This window comes from Epinephelus lanceolatus, chromosome 14 (genome assembly GCF_041903045.1).
Source record: "Epinephelus lanceolatus isolate andai-2023 chromosome 14, ASM4190304v1, whole genome shotgun sequence".
NCBI lineage: Eukaryota > Metazoa > Chordata > Actinopteri > Perciformes > Serranidae > Epinephelus > Epinephelus lanceolatus.
The window spans coordinates 7837237-7855211 of NC_135747.1; the positions used below are offsets into that span (position 1 = coordinate 7837237).

The window sequence follows — 17975 nt, forward strand, 5'->3', positions numbered from 1 at the left end:
TATGGCTGCACAAGCAACAAAAGAAACTCACGAATGTCTTTCTTTAATAAATATTTTAAAACTACAATCACCATTCTGTTATTGTAGTTTATTGTTTCAATGAGTTTTTTCATACCTGTCAAATTTTGGATTTGAAAATAAGGTCAATTTTCCGGCGCCCGCCACAAGCCGTCCCACCACCCCAACCAAGCTCCAGTATCCCTTACATTTTAAGGCAGGTGTACAGGAAATCTAAAATAACCACTTGTCGACCACAGAGCCCTTGAATTGTTATATTCTACGGCACTGGTCAACCAGACCTGCTGTCAACACTAACCTCGCGTCAAACTGCCACCCAGGCTACTGCAGGTGGCAGTTCTCGCGAGGCTAGTGACAAAGTTCAGTTTGGAGAGGCAAAGGAATGTTTTTTTTTTTGTTTGTTTGTTTTTTTCAATTATATTATAATACAGGAGATTTACGGGAAAATACTAATACGGGAGGATGGCGGGAAAGAGGGGTAAAATACGGTAGTTTCCCGGCCAAAACGGGAGACTTGACGGCTATGCCTTTTTTTGTTTTTTGTTGTTGTTTTTTTTTTTTGTAAAAGTATAACCCAAAAAATCTAGTAGTATGCTGATGTCTCAGTAGCTATAGCTATCTTGCCAATGTTACTTCGTTATTGCTGATTTGTTTATGACACAGTCCCACATTTTGACACGCTATTGGCATGTCGCATTCTCTCCCTTTGATGGCAAATGATGCCTCAAATTTAAACCCAGCTGTTAATGCTCCTCTGTCACTGCAGACTGACAGGGTAGGAGCATGGGTTCTACAGAGCACTGCTAGTGGCCTGGTAATGAAGCAGTGTTCTTTTTATTTCATGACTTGTTTGATCGATTGATAGTGTGGCTCTTAAGTTGTGAACAAATCACAAGTGTGCAGGCTTTTCTATCTCTATCTCATTATTAGCAGATGTCATTGTTATGATACCATTATTGCCATAGTTGTTTATGTAAATAGCACTGATGACTATACTGATGACTGAGTGTGTCATTCATCAGCTGATGTGTTATGGCTTCATTTACAGGTAAAAAAACTAAAGGCCCAGCTGGAGGAGAAGACACAGAGGAATGGCACTGAGAACAGTACAAGCCCGGATGGTGAAATTCTTGAAAACGGCAATGATCCAAACATACTGGAACTGCAGAGTAAGTAAACATACACATGAAAACAGACCGGTAGTTGCAGTCTGCTGTTGTATTGTCTCCCACAACTCAAAAATATTTGTTTGTGCTTAATCTTTCCAGGAGATTCAAACAGGCAAATAAGTGACTATAAGTTTAAACTTGTGAAGGCAGAGCAAGAAGTCACCGCTTTGGAACAAAATGTAAGAAGAAAATAAGTGTGAATTCATAGCATGCCTAAAAACATGAATACTCTCACCTACGAAGGCTTTTCTTTTTTGGGTTTCCAGGTGACCAGACTTGAGGGCCAGGTGACACGCTACAAGTCTGCAGCAGAGAACTCAGAGAAAGTGGAGGATGAGCTGAAGGCAGAGAAACGGAAACTACAGAGAGAGGTAGTGTTGTTTTCATTCACTGCAATTCTTACAGGTTAGCCCTTTTAACAGGCTCTGTTTTGACTGCAGTATTTTCTCTCTTCCTTTTTGACTCAATAGTTGCGATCAGCATTGGACAAGATCGATGAACTTGAATCAAACAACAGCCACCTTTCTAAAAGACTGGAGAAGATGAAGTCTAGTCGTGGCATGGCACAGACTCCATAGAAGCACCGCCCACACACACATCAACTCAACCCTCTGTGTCCAAAAACTGGCTCAACATTTGGAGAAGAGCCATCCTGCATTTGGGGTTTCTCTTTCATCTGCCTGATAGCAACCTTAAGAAAAAGAACAAAAAAAAATCAAGAATTGTAGTTATTATATTCACACAATAGAGAACACCAACAAGCAATGTGCCATTTCTTTGTCTATTTTCTGTCTGATAAGAATTGTTTGTAGCGTGTGCATACTCTTGGAAAGTATGTGAAGTTGGGGAGTGAATGTTTGTGTACCTCATGACTTAGGTTGAACCTCTGCACTGCTCTGCTTAAGGGGGAATGGGCCACATGGAGAGTCCTAAGAAGGAATAGCACTGTGTTGTCCAATGAAGCAAGGGACGAAATGCTGCACTGCTGCCTCTCCTCATGATATAAGATATGTACAGTACTTGTCTTGCTCATATGGAGGACAAAGATATACAAGAAAAGACAGATGACCGTGCAGTGAACACTTTCAGTGTCCATGGCCCAAGACTGTCAACCTTCACTGTGGAGAACACGAGTTCTTTGTGTGTATTGTGAATGAACGAGCAAAATGAAGTGTATTTTTCTCATTTAAATCCAAAGCCAAACTATTTTTAAAGATGTAAATGTTTGGGTGTGTTTGTCACTTGTGGTAAAACTGAACAAGACATTTTGTTCGCAGACAAAAGGGACTGCTCGGTTTTCACGGAGCACCCCAACACAATATAATCATCACAGTCAGAAAGTCACCAGCTTTCAATTATAGTTCCTTCATGTAGCCAGCAGCCTGATGCAGGTTATTGAATGTTGAACAGTTTGACTCACAGCGCGTAACCGCCCTTCTGCTAAGACACAGCCATATCTCTGAGCTTCTTTCAGCTTCATATAGTCTGTCACTGGTTGGCTCTTGTGCACACACTTAATAGCTGAGACTTACTAAAGAAATGTGACAACTGGGACTCAAAGTGGTGTTAGCAGGAGATACCGAACACACTGGGGAGACGCTGCTTCACTGTTTACAAAGCTTTAAAATGTTTGTAAGGAAACATAAAGAACTGTAATCTTTGTGCAATAAAAATTCAAATCATGTTGGTATCTGCACATGTGCATTTTAGTCATAAAACTCATAAATCTTTTCTTCTTAACATAATTCCCGCATATACCATGATTTATTCTCCAAAGGTTTTGGCTGTTTCCTTTATCAGGGCCATACTGGAGGCTAAGCCTGACCTTCTTGACCTTTGGGAATGTACATTGGAAAACTCTGGAATAAGCGTGTAAGTTGATCTTTACACAACGAATGTGCGCTGAACAAAAATGTAAATGCAACACCTTGGTTTTTGCTCCCATTTTTCAAGGATTTAATTGAAAGATCTAAGAGTTTTTCTTTGTACTCATTAGATATATTTCTGTCAAATTTTGGTCACAAATTTGTTAAATTCCATCTAAGTGAGCACTTTACCCAGATTATCCATCCACCTGACAGGTGTAGCGTATCAAGATGCTGACTAAACAGCATGGTTTTTACACAGGTGTGCCTGTCACATTGGGCCTTTCACAAACCACCCACTACACCCTCACCCTACCCATCCGGAGCATCTGTCACATTAAGTGCTATCCAAAGCCAACTGGCAGGGTGTAAGTGGGTTATAAAACCTTCCATAGTAAGCCTGCATCGATGTCGACTTACTGTGTGTGTTTGTCATGGAAGGTGCTCAGTACAATTAAAATTCTATGCGACTAACTTGACAAATGTAAACTGCTCAAGCTAAAATAGACATTTAATATTGTCATAGGGATGTTAACATGTCAAAGGTTACAATGTATTTAGGATAAAATATACCCTTCTGTCGTCTCTAGAGTCTAGCTTGTTGCTGTATTTATACCTTCCACCTTAATGAAGGATGCTTCATTCAGCTGTGAAGGTGACTACAAAAGGAGCGGGAGTGGGTAGAGTCCGGTTTGGGAAAGGCCCAAAAAATGGGCACTCTAAAGTGTGCAGTTTGATCACATGACACAATGCCACAGATGTCGCAAGCTTCGAGGGAGCGTGCCATTGGCATGCAGACTGCAGGAATGTCTACCAAAGCTGCGCATGAAGTTGAACACATGGAATAATGAACACCTGAAACATGAAACACACTTCTCATTGTTCTTGTCATCAGTGACTCATATTTGGTTTCCTTTGTGGACGGCTTTATCGCCATGCCAGATAGCTGGCTCAGCTTTGGCGTCACATCTACATCTGGAGCTGATGTACAGATGCAGATGCTTTGTAAAGGGAAGCACGGCATCCTGGTGACCCTCCTCTCACTTCTGATGTACATAGTTTGCCTCCGTTTCCAAGGCAACAACAAGTCTGGCTGCAACACTGCTGAGATGGCCACAAAAGATTTGCTTTGTATAGTTGGCCCATACACCCCCACATTCAGTGAGCGCAAAAACCTTTGTCTTCTGTGTTATTGTCCCTAGTCTAGGGAAACCTAGACATAACATACCATGTGACTCCCTACACTTCCCACAACCAAGAAAGGCCAGCTACACAGTATTTATCAGAAATCAAAATTAGCAGTTTATTTCAAACTTCAGAGTTGAGCTACGCCCAAAATATAAAACAAAAGTCCACTTGTTTAACCCACGCAGCAGCCTCAGAGGCTGAAAATGAAGCCAATGCAGAAGTGCCGACAACTGCAGTTCATCAAATTGCCACTTGAGGCTGGCTCCAATAGACTCCCATATTGAAATGCCCAACTTAACAGCAGAATGTTGACAGCATTTTACAAAAAACACTTTTGGTCTCTAACTAATTTCAACATTCATGACAACTGTTCAGGGCATGAATGTTTTCACAACTTCACATTTGATCAAGGCTTAGCATTATGCATATTTAAGGCAAGGGTGGAAATTCAATTTCATTGTTGAGGGGGGCAATAAACAAATATTTCACAAGAGCAATTTTTGGGGGGGGGCAACAAAGTTGCAGTCAGATTTACTGTTGTAACACATCTAAATGGAACGGGCAAATGTATTTAATAATTATATTAAAAGTAATAATAATGGTTAGAATGGTAAATGGTACCCATTCACACACACATTTATACACTGGTGGCCGAGGCTACCATACAAGGTGCCACCTGCTACTCAGTTTTTAACACACTTGCACACCGATGGCAGCATCATCGGGAGCAATTTGGGGTTCGGTATCTTGCTCAAGGATACTTCGACATGCAGAATGGAGGAGCCAGGGATCGAACTACTGATCTTCTGATTGGTGGACGACCCGCTCTACCTCTGAGAACAGCATCCCTTATCAATACAGTAGCCCCTATATTAAGATTTTTAATAATGTTCAACCTGCATTACCAAGAATGACTAGGAAGTGATGTAAAGGATATAATATTTTTATACATATTCTTTACTACATCCACAAATTTGCCATTAATACCTGCTTTTAACAATTTGTACCATAGTACAGTCCTCCAAACTTTATCAAATGCCTTACTATAGTTAATAAAAGAACAGAACAAACTTTTTTTTAAAAAAACATATACAACAATACATTTCAGTCAGTTTCAACAAAAGATGATATATGATTGATAGTGGAGTAACTCCCAAATCCTGCCTGAGTTTCCCCTCAGGATAGAATTATCCTCACAAAACTTACATAACCTTACATTTACTACATTTGTGAACAGAGGTCAGAGGTTCAAGTTTCACCTTTCAATAAATTGTTACAACCATTTCTGAAAGAAGGTGCAACACAAGTGATGACAATTGTTATTCATATCTACCAGGGTCGCCCAAACCAACCATTACTGATGGTTACAGTGTCGTTACCAACAGAAATATCAAAGATGTAAAAACAAAGTCCCTCATAATGAAGACTGAAATAGTGAGTGATGCAAGGGGCCATCCAACTGGTAAGAATTAATATTTCTCATGTATTCTGTGCAGAATGTAATCCTAAAATGAAAAGTTGTAAAATACATAACTTGGCTTCAGTAAAGCTTATTTACATCTCCATCTTGGTTTAGGCCTTTTATACACACACTTTTTAGTGCAAGAAGGCAACATTTACATGGAGCTTTTTATTTCTACTTTCAGGAGATGCTGTTGGACAGTAGGCACATTTCACTGCACTTGGTTCCAGTGTAATTTGTGCTGATAACGTATCTGGTGTCACTGTGACAGGGAACATGGATCTATCAGTAACTGTGAAACCATCACGAGTATGTGTAGGGAACATTTTACCAACTTCTGTTACATATTTCTTTTGTTTATATAGATTCTGTCTGGACATTACAGTAACACTGCTTTCTTCCTCTCAGGCATGGTAGATGGGACATCGCTTTCCTCTCAGGTACAGTACATACACAGTAAAATGCACATTTTTAGGTTAAGCACATATAGCGAGCAGCAGCAGCGACCCACCATCTGACACCGGCACACCGTGAGGACAGAAACAGAGAGTTTTTGTAAACACATATCTGAAGAACACCTTGAGGGAAGCTCTTCAAATTTGACACAAATGTCCACTTTGACTTAACAATAAACTCATTAGATTTTGAAGCTAAAGGTTAAGGTCACTGTGACCTTGTGTCTGTCTCATTCTTGTGAACAAATATCTTAATAGCACCTTCAGTGATTTTTCATAAATTTTTCACAAACACCCAGTTTGACTCAAGAATTAACTGAGAAGAATTTGGGGGCTGAAGGTCAAAGGTCACTGTGACCTCACAAACTCAAGCATCATATGCTAATTATGACAACATTTTCCACAAATGTCTAATAGGATAAAATGATGGATTGATGACATTTTATATCCAAAAGGTCAAAGGTCAACTTCGCTGTGACATCATAACATTCTGCAAAAACAACTCAGGAACAGAAGGGGAGACATTTGGTTAGATACTGAATTGGTGACACTAATCTTGAGTGTCTACCTTGAAACTGTGCTGATTGTATAGCTCGTCTGTGCTGTTGGGTTGAAGATGTGTGTGAGGCATCCATGTTTTCACAGACATGGATTTAAACTGTAAGAGCAACTTTACCGGTTAGTGGAGGCGTACAGCCATGAGGCCACCCCCACATGAAAAAGTTTATTTAGTTGAAATAATTCAACAAATATACTTGTTGTATAAACTATATACAGTATCTCACATAAGTGAGTTCATCTCTCCCATTTTTGGAAATATTTAATTTTATCTTTTCATGGGACAACACTATAGAAATGACACTTTGATATAACTTAAAGTAGTCAGCGTACAGCTTGTATAGTAGTATAGATTTACCTTCCTCTGAAAATTACTCAAAACACAGCCATCAACATGTAAACAGCTGGCAACATAAGTGAGTACACCCCACAGTGAACATGTCCAAATTGTGCCTAAAGTGTCAATATTTTGTGTGCCAGTCATTATTATCTAGCACTGCCTTAACCCTTTTGGGCATGGAATTCACCAGAGCTCACAGGTTGCTTCAGGAATCCTCTCCCACTCCTCCATGATGACATCATGGAGCAGATGGATGTGAAGACACCTTGAGCTCCTCCACCTTCAGCTTGAGGATGCCCCACAGGTGCACAGGTGAGTTTAGGGCTGGATACATACTTGGCCAGTCCATCACCTTCACCTTCAGCTTCCTCAGCAAGGCAGCTGTCATCTACTAGGTGTGTTTTGGGTCATTATCATGTTGGAAAACTTGATAATGCACACAAAATATTGACACTTTAGGCACAACACGTGTTCTTCCATCCACCAAATTTCTGTACTCACCATGCTGTTCAGGGAAGTTTATCTTACATACAAGGTGAGAAAGGGGACTACAAGCTGGACAGGTTACCAGTGACAAGGCAGAGAAACATTCACACTCAGGCAGACACTAAGAAAACAGTTGATCTCCACATGCACACCTACAAAATGCGCAGAAACATAAAAGCGGTGGCCAAGACTTTGTCCCATAGTTTCAAAAAATAAAATTGGTACTCAATGAGTGGAAGCAATAAGCTTCTCATTGAAATGTCACTGAAAATTAAGCTGGCTGTAAAGATTCACTCAAAATACATGAGTGATATGGTTTATCTGTGTGCTTTGTTTTTTAACTGCCCCATTTTACAGCTCAAAATACTGTTACAGGTACCTACCAAGCCACTAGATGTCACAAGTGTACAAGTTTTGTTTTTTTTGTTTGCCTTGTTAAAGGGTTCCAAGGTCATGAAAAACCTGACAGTCATAGAATTTCACAATTAATTTTCTTACAATAATTACCATTTGGAATAAAGTATGGTATGCAGTTCTGTTTGTGTTGTATGTTGTGTGTGGTCTTGGAAATTTTATTTTGAAAAAGTCAGGGAAAAGTTCTGAAATTTTGTACATGGAAATATGTGGGAACCCTGATGTTAATAAAAGTTGTCATGTATTTAATATACAGTGTTCCTATGCTCATGGAAAACTTGGAAATGACATCAATGAAAATTTTGTAAAAGTCATAGAATTTTGCTGTGTGTAAAAAAATTGATACAATAGTCTTTCATGGGTAACCTTCCACATTATGTAACATAACAGCAACATGGTAACTGGAAAAGTTTTTAAATACTGTCCATGAAAATATGCAGAACCCTGAATAACCCTGAATTTGTGATTCTGACGGGCATATAACATATAACATAGACATATAACATATTTAAACTTATTCAACTTTAAAGAAATTTACCTTAAAGTGGAAATAGAGTTAAAATTGTATTTAAAGTGGACATAGACATGCCATGTGATTGAACATATAATGAAGTAAATGTTGATTGCACAATGTAATGGCTGTAAAGACACCATCTGCATTTAGATTGGTTCCCTATAAGCAAATGAAAAAGTTGCAAGGCACTGAGGGTAGCAGAAAGTGATCCTGTTGTCTTTGCAACAGCGGCACCAACAATAATACCACTTGGAAACACATGACAGGTGAAAAGTTGAAAAGTTGTCTGCTTCCACTGTAAGGTTCCTCTGGAAATATGTCCTATATTTTTGTTTTCTTCTTCAACTCAACTTCCACATGCTCTGTTATAAACACATTCAATTTCCAAGATGAAAGCCAATGATCAAAACAAAGCATGAACATGAGTGCAACATGGGTGTTTTATTGGTTACACATTTCTCCTGACACTCATCCAGGTTTGGTGAACTGACCGCTGGGTAATGTGCTGTCCTGTGTGCTGTCCTGTGTAGTTGTGCCCAACAGATTGTCACAGTATGTCCGCTTTTGAATGCGCTGTATCATACGGCGTCCATAAAAGTCCCGATAATCTGCTGGGAGCTCATCCAGAGTGTGCAGTGCTCTCTCCAGTGCCTGAAGGGCGCGAGTCGCAGCCACAGGGTCCTTATTACCGTATGGGTCCTTTCTGTCATAGCTATCCACAGGTAGATGGCGCCAGAACACATTTACACCCACACCAAACTGCAGAGCCAGGGTATTGTGGAACCACAGAGCTGGGGAGAACAGGAGACTTGATGATGTAAAATCTGTCATATATGAGGAACTGTTTTCAGTATCACAAGTTTTTGTCACATTTGATGGAACTGTCACTATATCGAGACATTATTACATGAGATATACACCTCCCCATGGTGCTTCTGGTGGCATTTGCTAGAATCAACTGCTGCTGAACACAAACAACCAATCAGAGGTGAGGAGGTTTCTCACCTCAAATGTTTTCAGAAACATATTTCAGCGTACTGTTTAGCAGTGAAAGTTAGAGCCTGGCTGTCATGTTGGAAACACTCGAGCCAAAAGGAAGCACTGCCCACCAGCTGGGGCAAATGTTCTCATGCTACAGCTAAACAGTACACTAAAATATGTTTTCGGAAACATTTGAGGTGACAAATAAGCAGTGATTGACATGACTGATAGCTGCATTAAGGACTGTTTGGCTTTGATTGGTTGTTTTTGTGATTCTTGCAAATGCCATTAAGCCCGATCACACCGAGACACATCGCTAGAAGCACATCACAAGCAAGACCATGGAGGCGTGAGCTCCTGTCTTGCACTGCTGTTTTTAGACAGCATAAAAGTTAAAATATTCTCAACTTTTCAGCACAAGGCACAGAGTCACACCACTTGTCAATATTGCACTTGGCCCAAGCAGCCAATCAAAACAAGGAAGAAATGGCCGTGACTACTGTTTTAATGCTGGTAGATGTGGTAGGAACAGTGGGACAACGGCGAATGCAAATGAAAGGTTGATATTAGTGGAAAGTCACTCTATTACTGAAATACTAATCAACGATCACATGCATGGAGCTGCCAAGTGAGTTCCCCTGGTGAGTGTAATGCTGTTTACTATGCCGATGGCTCGCTAGTTAGCTGTTGGACTGTGAGAGCTCTACAAGGTATGTGAGAGGGAATTCCTATCTCATGTCATGATGGTATCAGATAGATAACTATCTGAGAGAGCCTACATGTGGGAGGGGCATGGGGGAAATTACAGGAAATAAGTTTGTGTGTGTTTTTTGTTAATCACATTTGATCACCCAGTTGCGAATGCAGCCCTGCTTCACAGGCAAACCGCCCTGTTATGCACGACACGCTTTAACAAGATGTTTTTGTAGCGGCAGCGCCTTTGGGTTGTATTCATATGAATGCTGTAACACATCTTGATGTGATCGGGGCCTTAGAAGCACTACGAGGAGGAGGAACATGATTTTTATATAACAAAAAGTTATTTTCATTACAAATTTTTGTTACTGGTTTAGCTTTAGCTTTAATGTGGACGGTTTGACCTACCAGGGATAAAAAGTAGATCTCCAGGCTCCAACACACACTCGTATCGCTTTGCCTTCACAAACTCAGGAAACCGTTTCAGGTCTGGGGAGTCGATGTCCAGAACTTCTGATTTATCACCTAATGGGTTACATTATACCAACTTTTCAAAAATAATTAGGTAGATGCAGTTATATTTTGAGCATTAAAACAAAGTGGCATCTTTCCACAGCTGCTTGCCTGACAGGTAAAGGTGCAATGCATCCTGGGGGCTGTAGAGAACCACTCTCTTCATCCCTGTCACCTGAGCCAGCAGGTTATCCATCACCTGAAGGAATGAAAGAGGGAGAAAAATTTTGTAAGAGAGAAAAGTTTAAGCATTAATTCAGTGACACTTAACCTAAGGTCCTCAGACCAAATCTAGCACACAATAGGGTGTTGGATGGCCCACAGACCATTCTCTATTTCACAGTGAATGTGAACTAATAACACTGGGAAGTTTTTGTTGTACTTTAAATGTAAATAAGGTGCCAGGGTGCATTAAAAGGAAAATAACAACAATAAACCTTGTAGATCAATAAAAAGTGCCCCCGGCCCTTGGGCAAAACAAGTTAAAAATTATACTCATGCACTGCCCACACCTGTGCTCACTGGCCCTGACGCTGCACGTCCCACATTATGAGACCAGTGTCTGACTCAATGATACAGACAGGCAAAAAAAATAAAAATAAAAATGGAAATTATTGGTAGAGAAACTACATGCAGGATACTCACATCGTAGTGTGTCCACAGCTGCAGACCACAGGAGCTGATGCGGAACACACTGGAGAAAAACTGCTCGGGTTCAAAGAACTGCGGGATGTGAAAATCCTCTGCCAAGTCTGGGAACTGTTTGCTCAGATCAGCAGGTTCCTGTGAGAGAGACATTTATATTCCTGGTCAAGAGCTTTTGCAGAGTCAGACTGAAGACATTTTGCCACATAAATAACAAAAACTCTCAGGTACAAAACCTAATGATTCATCTTCACAGATTCCACAACACTGAGTCCTCTTAATACCTTTCGTACGTCTTCTCCTAGTGATCGAAGATAGTAGCTCTCATCCTATAATAACACCAAAAACTTTGTGTCATTTAAGGATATATCATACTGTGAAAAAAACAGTTTATACCATATCCGTATTTTATGACCCTTGCCTCACACAGGAAGAAATCAGAGTGCTTTTTCTCAGATGCTCTTTTCACAAACTCCTTGAATGGCAGAGTCCTGTGAATAAAGAGGCATAGCTGGGAACTCTGCAGAGAAGGAGGACTGATTGGTGTGTTTGTGTGTATGTGTGTGTGTGTGTGTGTGTGTGTGAGAGAGAGAGAGCTCACTTGTAAACAAAGTTTTTGCGAAGGAAGTCCATCTGTGGCACAGTGGATACATGAATCTTCACTTCCTTATCTCTCCCTTTCTGTCCAAGATATTCAGCTGTCCATTTTTCTAGGCATGGTCCAAGACACATCCCTCTGAGCACGGCTGGTCTGCGCTGGAAAAGAATTGGTATAATTTAGCTGCCAATTCACATCTGCACAGCCTGTCTGATGGCAAATAAATGGACCCAGGATCTAATATTATTCACATTATTACACCTAACTTATAGTAGCACTCCACCAGTCACACAGGAGCTCTTTTAAGTTATAGAAAATAACCCAGATAATGTCATCAGACATTGTGTTACAAACTGAGGTCACAGAGTTTAACAGAGGTCCCTATTTACCAGGCTGGAGTGCTCTCATAGATAGACACTACTAAAATATATGATGGGAATTGTAGGAGTTTTTGGAACTCAGTATACCTGAAGTCAGGATACTTTGACCTTGAATGTCACTTCACACGCATGCAACAACAAAAACTGACAAACTGGAAGCTAGTGGACTCTTCATATCAACAACTTTGACTTCATTTGGTAATGTCGTTTATAGTGATCTAAAACAGAGAAAATCAGTGCTTTGGCATAGGAAATGTCTACACTCATTAACTGATTCTCATCATTGTAGGCGAATAATCTTCTATCATCATCTGTTATTAATTAATGCTGCAGAGCCTCTCTGTAAACACCACCAGTAACGTAAGACCTGACCTGAGACATTGCCTTTTATATATGTCTAAGAAGTACCCAATGAATTGTCTTTCAAGTGTCAAATGACAGTTTTTCTTGTAACAATGAGAGTGACAGCAGCAGAAAAAGTCAAAGAAGCAGCAGCAGTCTAGAAACACGGTTGGATACTGTCATAATGACACTAGTCTCCAGGGTTTATCTCACCTCTGGATAAATCTGTCGCAGAAACACGTCCTTATCAACTTCTGTAAATATCGGCACAGGTAACGTTACTTTTTCCTGGAGCTCCATTTCACATGATTTGCTTCAGATATCCACCAGCTAGTGACAGTAAACAGCTCTTGAACGTATGGGGCGTCACATTATTAGTGTTCCCCATTGAAACAAAAAAGACTAAGTGAAAGTGGACTGTAAACCCCCCTCCCCCCCAAAAAAATTGCTTCTTAGTTACAAAACGATGTGCTTGTTTGATAAATGCCAAAAATGGCGTCTGATTATCAGTATTTTGTGACATTAATATCTGTATATTTAAAATTGGCGATATGTTTCTAGCCGGAAGATATAAGTCCACGAACAAGAACGCTTCCGAGGAAAAACAAAGATGTCGCTTCCCATGTTAAGAGGTTGTTATAAGTTTCCATCGACATATAGCTTTACTCGTCTATTTTTAAATGAAAGTCTCGTTCTGAATCGGTCGGGTAAAACGCGGCTTCCGTCTTCATCGCCTGCCGCTTCGGCAGCAGCAGTCCGCCCGTACAGCTCCCACCGGGGCGGACAGAACCAGAAGGTGGTGGTTGTCGACATCCCAAATCCTTTTATCTGGTTTCGCACCCGAATATACTACTTCCTGATCAGGGCTTACTTTGATAAAGAGTTCAGCATTGAAGAGTTCACGGAGGGAGCCAAGCAGGTCTGTAAATACCTGGAAACACTGGGTGACAAAGTGGCTGTTACTCGACAGCTACAACTTCTCTGACAGATGTCAAGTACAAACATAAAATACATTTAATTTATAGGTCCCATATTATGTTAATTTTCAGGTTCATGAATGCATTTTGGGTTTCTACAACAACATATTTGCATGGTTTAGTGTTCTAAAACACCTTATTTTTCTCATACTGTCTGCCTGACTATAACTGCGTTCATCCTCTTTCTAAAATGCTCCCTCTCAGCGCCTGTCTCTTTAAGTCCCCCTCCTGAAAGGCCCAGTCTTGTCTGATTGGTCAGTGTTTCAGGGTCTTTCACATCTATGTTTTTGATAGGTCTTATTACACAGAGATGGTGCTGTAGAGCTGCTATGACGTGTCTTCTTTATGCTGCCTTTACATTTTAACATATACAACATATGCTTTGTCAGCACTTAATTAACAATAACAATGACATAGCATGGAAATAACAATCATTTACAATCTCTGATACATTGTGGCTGATCTTGTCCTCTACTTGGAGGGTAAGGAGCTCCCAGGACCTAATTGTTTTCCCAATTTGCTGACATTTTTAGCCACTATTCTTCTTCTTTGAGTAAGCTGCTAACTGCCATCCATGATTCCGTCCTGCTGACTGTCCCGTTTATACAGACATCATTTAGGCGCTGTTCTATTTCTGACTTAGAGGCAGCTCTGTCCCCCCCATTCCGCCATTGTACCTTTTTATACAGAATGGCAAGGCAACATAACAGCATGATATTTCCACAAGCCGGGAAATGACTGTAACAGCACTGTGGCAGCCCTTTCTATCTTTATAGACCATTTTGCTGGAATTGCATTGCTATGCAGCAGCTCGGGTTGTGACATCACAAATTCACAGGTGTCCTGACGGCTCATTTAAAGGCGCAGTTTTTAAATACGGACGACTTTGTGGATTTAGCATTTTGATTCTTTCACAGTATTTATATCGCACCTATACCTGCTTTATATTAAAAAAAAGACATGAAAATCTGACTTTATAAAATATGGGACCTTTAACCTTAACCCCAGTTAATACAGTGTTAGTTCTGTTCTATTGTTACTGAGATTGCTGTGTTAACTTTTGCAGGCCTTCTCCCATGTTTCCAGACTGTTGTCACAGTGCCAGTTTGAAGCTTTAGAAGGGCTTGTGGCTAAAGACGTGAGTATGGGAACCCAGCAAGTCCAAACTTGTATTATCCATTCTGTACCTGTCCATACTACTACGGAAAACTACTACTATTTATTTGTTTGTTTTGCTGTTAGTATTCAATGAATCCACTTCCGTCATGAGACATCTGTTTAAATGTCATAAATATGATACAAAGTGGTTGTCCAAGAATTTAACATTAATTTGATTGTTTTCCTAAATCTCTTTGGTGCTTTTTCCACCACTATCTGTATTGTGTGTCATGTTTAGCAGCTCTGAGTCCTGCCTCCATTTCTGCATTAGATTGTCAGTCAATAGTATGCATCATCTAGGGATCCGATACACCGGATCATTATCAGCATCCATACATTGTTAAGCAGATGTGGTACTGACCAAGACATCAATTTATTTTTTCAATGTCATTGCACAAATTTGTATCCATTGTTAGTTATGTTTGTTAACTGCAATCCCTGGCCCCAATAAGTGCCGTACAAACACAGACATGGCACCAAAGCAATGATATAAAGCAACCAGCTTTATATCATAACAATGTGGGTAGAATGTATAAATGAACTGTGGTAAACTTCCCTCCATCTTACCAGTGCCCAGATCCCACTGGCAGAACTGAGCTTGCTCTCGGGCTGATGCTCGAATGACAGATTGTATTTCCTCACTTTCATTGCCTGCCACCACAGAAACAAAGAGTATAGAAGTGGATTGGGAGAAAGAGACGCCCCTCTCTCTCTTTCTCTAAACCTGAGATCAAACTGTAAAACTAGGCAGTGCTGATCACATATAAACCTTTTATAAATCTTCAGAACATATTTCAATGTGCTGTTTAACTGTAATTCGCAATCATTTGTTACCAGTGGGCCACCATAGGCTATTGTTTCCTGTGTCAAAACAGACAAGCTCTCATTACGTCATGCACCTGCGGGTTTGTTTATTGGTCCAGTGTGGCGCAGTGCACTCTGGTACTTGTAGGTTTTCTACCTCATTAGCAAAAGCAAATGCTCTATCCCTTTATCTCTGTTTTCTCTGGTCACGTAGCACCAATTTCATAAGTATTTGCATCTTTCATCTGCAAAGACAGACAAGTTTTATGAAAGACTATTACCAATATACAGGATATTGGATTATAGTAGACAAGGCCAGTGGTTCCAAAAAAAAAAAAAGTATATTTCTTTCTTTTTTCAGACTATACTTTACTCTACATTTTCTCTTGTGGAAAAAGAGCAAATTGTCATGAAGGAATTGCTTTAATATACATGGTCACAAGCCAAATAGTTTGGAACCAGTCGTATAGGAGAATACAAAGGTGTGGATAACTAGTCATAACAATTATCTTAATGGACTTCCAGGTTGTCCCACAAGCCTGTTTGTAAGCAAACTAATAATAAAAGATGAACTGATAATACCAATCATAATTTAATAATTTGTAGAATGTAATCAATTAATAATATTACTGCCAAACATATCCCAATCTATTCAAGACTTGTTTTCTTGTATCAAAGGATATGCTATCTAACAGGCTTTCTCATTTTCATGTTGTCGCAGTTGATTGGAAAGCTTGAGGAAAAGTGTAATCTGCTGCCATCGAGCCACAAGAAAGCTCTCTCTGCACATCCTGATGAGATCATGTACACAACACCTGGAGACGTGGGAATCTACTATGATGACAATGGTCAGTATGTTTACCTTAAATCAACAACAATCCCACCAACAAGTAATTTCTACCCAGCCAAAGCCTGATATGTCTTCTTCCTCTGTGCCATAGAGCTCAGTTGTTGTCCAGAAACTATTAAAAACATATCAGTGTGTCACACTGTTGCACTGGGTGATATGTTCCTTCATTACTATGAATACACACACACTGTCGTTTATTTTGATTTAGTCCTACATATACCAGCCTGCTGTTGTAAATACTCACCTTTACCAGGGAAAAATGGAAGAAATCTGAGGCAGAGTAACTGAGGGAGAATCCTCTTCCAGGACAGCCAAACATGCAATAGAAGTGTGATTATTTGTGCTGTGTTAATCAGTGTCCGTACCATTTTCCCAGGGAGAAAATTTGTCAGTATTCTGATGCGTTTCTGGTATCTGACAAGTGCACGTCTTCCCAATGACACCATGGAGGGAACCCGTGTCTTCCAGGTGGCCATTGGTGGGGAGGGAGAAGCAGAAACTAAGAGACTGCTAAGTGCAAACTATGAGTGAGTATATCTTTTCTGTCAGGAGTGCAGTGACTTGTGCATATAGTGTACTGAAAATCCTGTGTGATGTAGAGTATTTGTTCTGACCTTTCTTTTTGATTTTCTGACAGATTCCAAAGGGAGTTTACTAAGGGAGTGGCTCCAGACTGGACCATTACGAGGATAGAGCACTCCAGACTCCTGGACTAAGGTGCTTTTGATTTGAGTCAGCGGTGCCAGTGGAAACTAGTCAAAGACACAAAATTCACCTCAGTATTTGTTTTCTAAAATTAAATTTAAAGAAAACAAAAACAGCAAAACTCCTCACTGGGAAGTCAGATGAAACCACCAGGACAAACTTGGATTCCACTGTTCAATGTAGAAAAGACACATGAGCCAACCTATCTATTATCCTAGATACTGCCCAGAACTGTCTGCAGCATAACAGTGTTTCTTATGGTTCTCTTCATTATCTCTTATCCCCCACCCCCACAATAAAAGAAACTGTGATCAAAACTTGACTAGGTTTATGAACTGGTGATTTGAAAGATTTTGTACATTAATTAATCTTGCCAGAGGAGTCTCCTCTTATTTTCAAATCAATTGTGGCTTTATTTCAACTTTTGTGTAACATCATATGAATTGGTCTTGCTGCAGCTGTTTTGGAAACTATTGTTTCTCTATGTAGGACTGTGTGGTACAAAGACAATGAAATGTACCAGATTTGCTTTCACACAGGAGATAACTGTCTTTTAATTTTAACACAACCTGTTGCACCTGACTCTGAAGCACATATTATATATGTACCATATGTGTGTACATGTAGGAGCTTGATGCAGCTGCAGCAGACCCTGATTGTTTTATTAAAGATTTGAGAGATGAAGAATGTGTCATTGATTTCCTATAGTTTCTTCACTTAACAGGGTTTGTGTTCACTTATTGTTTTCCTGTATATACTTTGACACAATGATTGCACAAACCATGGGACTTGTCTGCACAATTATGTATATTTTGTTGTTAAAAGGGTTAAAATTAAAATGTACACCAGTTAGCCAA

At 40.0% G+C, this 17975-nt stretch overlaps 3 protein-coding genes across 20 annotated transcripts in view; 2 read left to right on the plus strand and 1 right to left on the minus strand.

The window, feature by feature from the left end:
* The window catches only part of lrrfip1a (leucine rich repeat (in FLII) interacting protein 1a), a 68569-nt gene extending 65699 nt beyond the window's left edge, over nucleotides 1-2870 (plus strand). For all 18 annotated transcript variants that reach the window (XM_078174300.1, XM_078174303.1, XM_078174301.1 and 15 more), the window contains 4 exons: nucleotides 1067-1187; nucleotides 1287-1366; nucleotides 1454-1558; nucleotides 1658-2870. In XM_078174300.1, the coding sequence (XP_078030426.1) occupies nucleotides 1067-1187; nucleotides 1287-1366; nucleotides 1454-1558; nucleotides 1658-1765 (414 nt within the window). In that variant the 3' untranslated portion in view covers nucleotides 1766-2870. The remainder of the gene's footprint in view (nucleotides 1-1066; nucleotides 1188-1286; nucleotides 1367-1453; nucleotides 1559-1657) is intronic.
* Nucleotides 2871-8893: 6023 nt separating this feature from the next.
* tyw5 (tRNA-yW synthesizing protein 5) lies at nucleotides 8894-13008 on the minus strand. Its single transcript, XM_078174286.1, has 8 exons — nucleotides 12838-13008; nucleotides 11906-12060; nucleotides 11726-11795; nucleotides 11589-11633; nucleotides 11305-11442; nucleotides 10771-10858; nucleotides 10555-10671; nucleotides 8894-9260 (listed from the first exon to the last, which is right to left on the minus strand). Exons 1-8 carry the CDS (start codon nucleotides 12922-12924, stop codon nucleotides 8938-8940), a joined length of 1023 nt encoding a protein of 340 aa, XP_078030412.1. The 5' UTR covers nucleotides 12925-13008; the 3' UTR covers nucleotides 8894-8937.
* Nucleotides 13009-13210: 202 nt separating this feature from the next.
* Nucleotides 13211-17809, plus strand: maip1 (matrix AAA peptidase interacting protein 1). The gene is made up of 5 exons (XM_033616945.2): nucleotides 13211-13543; nucleotides 14668-14739; nucleotides 16285-16411; nucleotides 16790-16940; nucleotides 17051-17809. Exons 1-5 carry the CDS (start codon nucleotides 13235-13237, stop codon nucleotides 17127-17129), a joined length of 738 nt encoding a protein of 245 aa, XP_033472836.1. The 5' UTR covers nucleotides 13211-13234; the 3' UTR covers nucleotides 17130-17809.
* The last annotated feature ends 166 nt before the right edge of the window (nucleotides 17810-17975 follow it).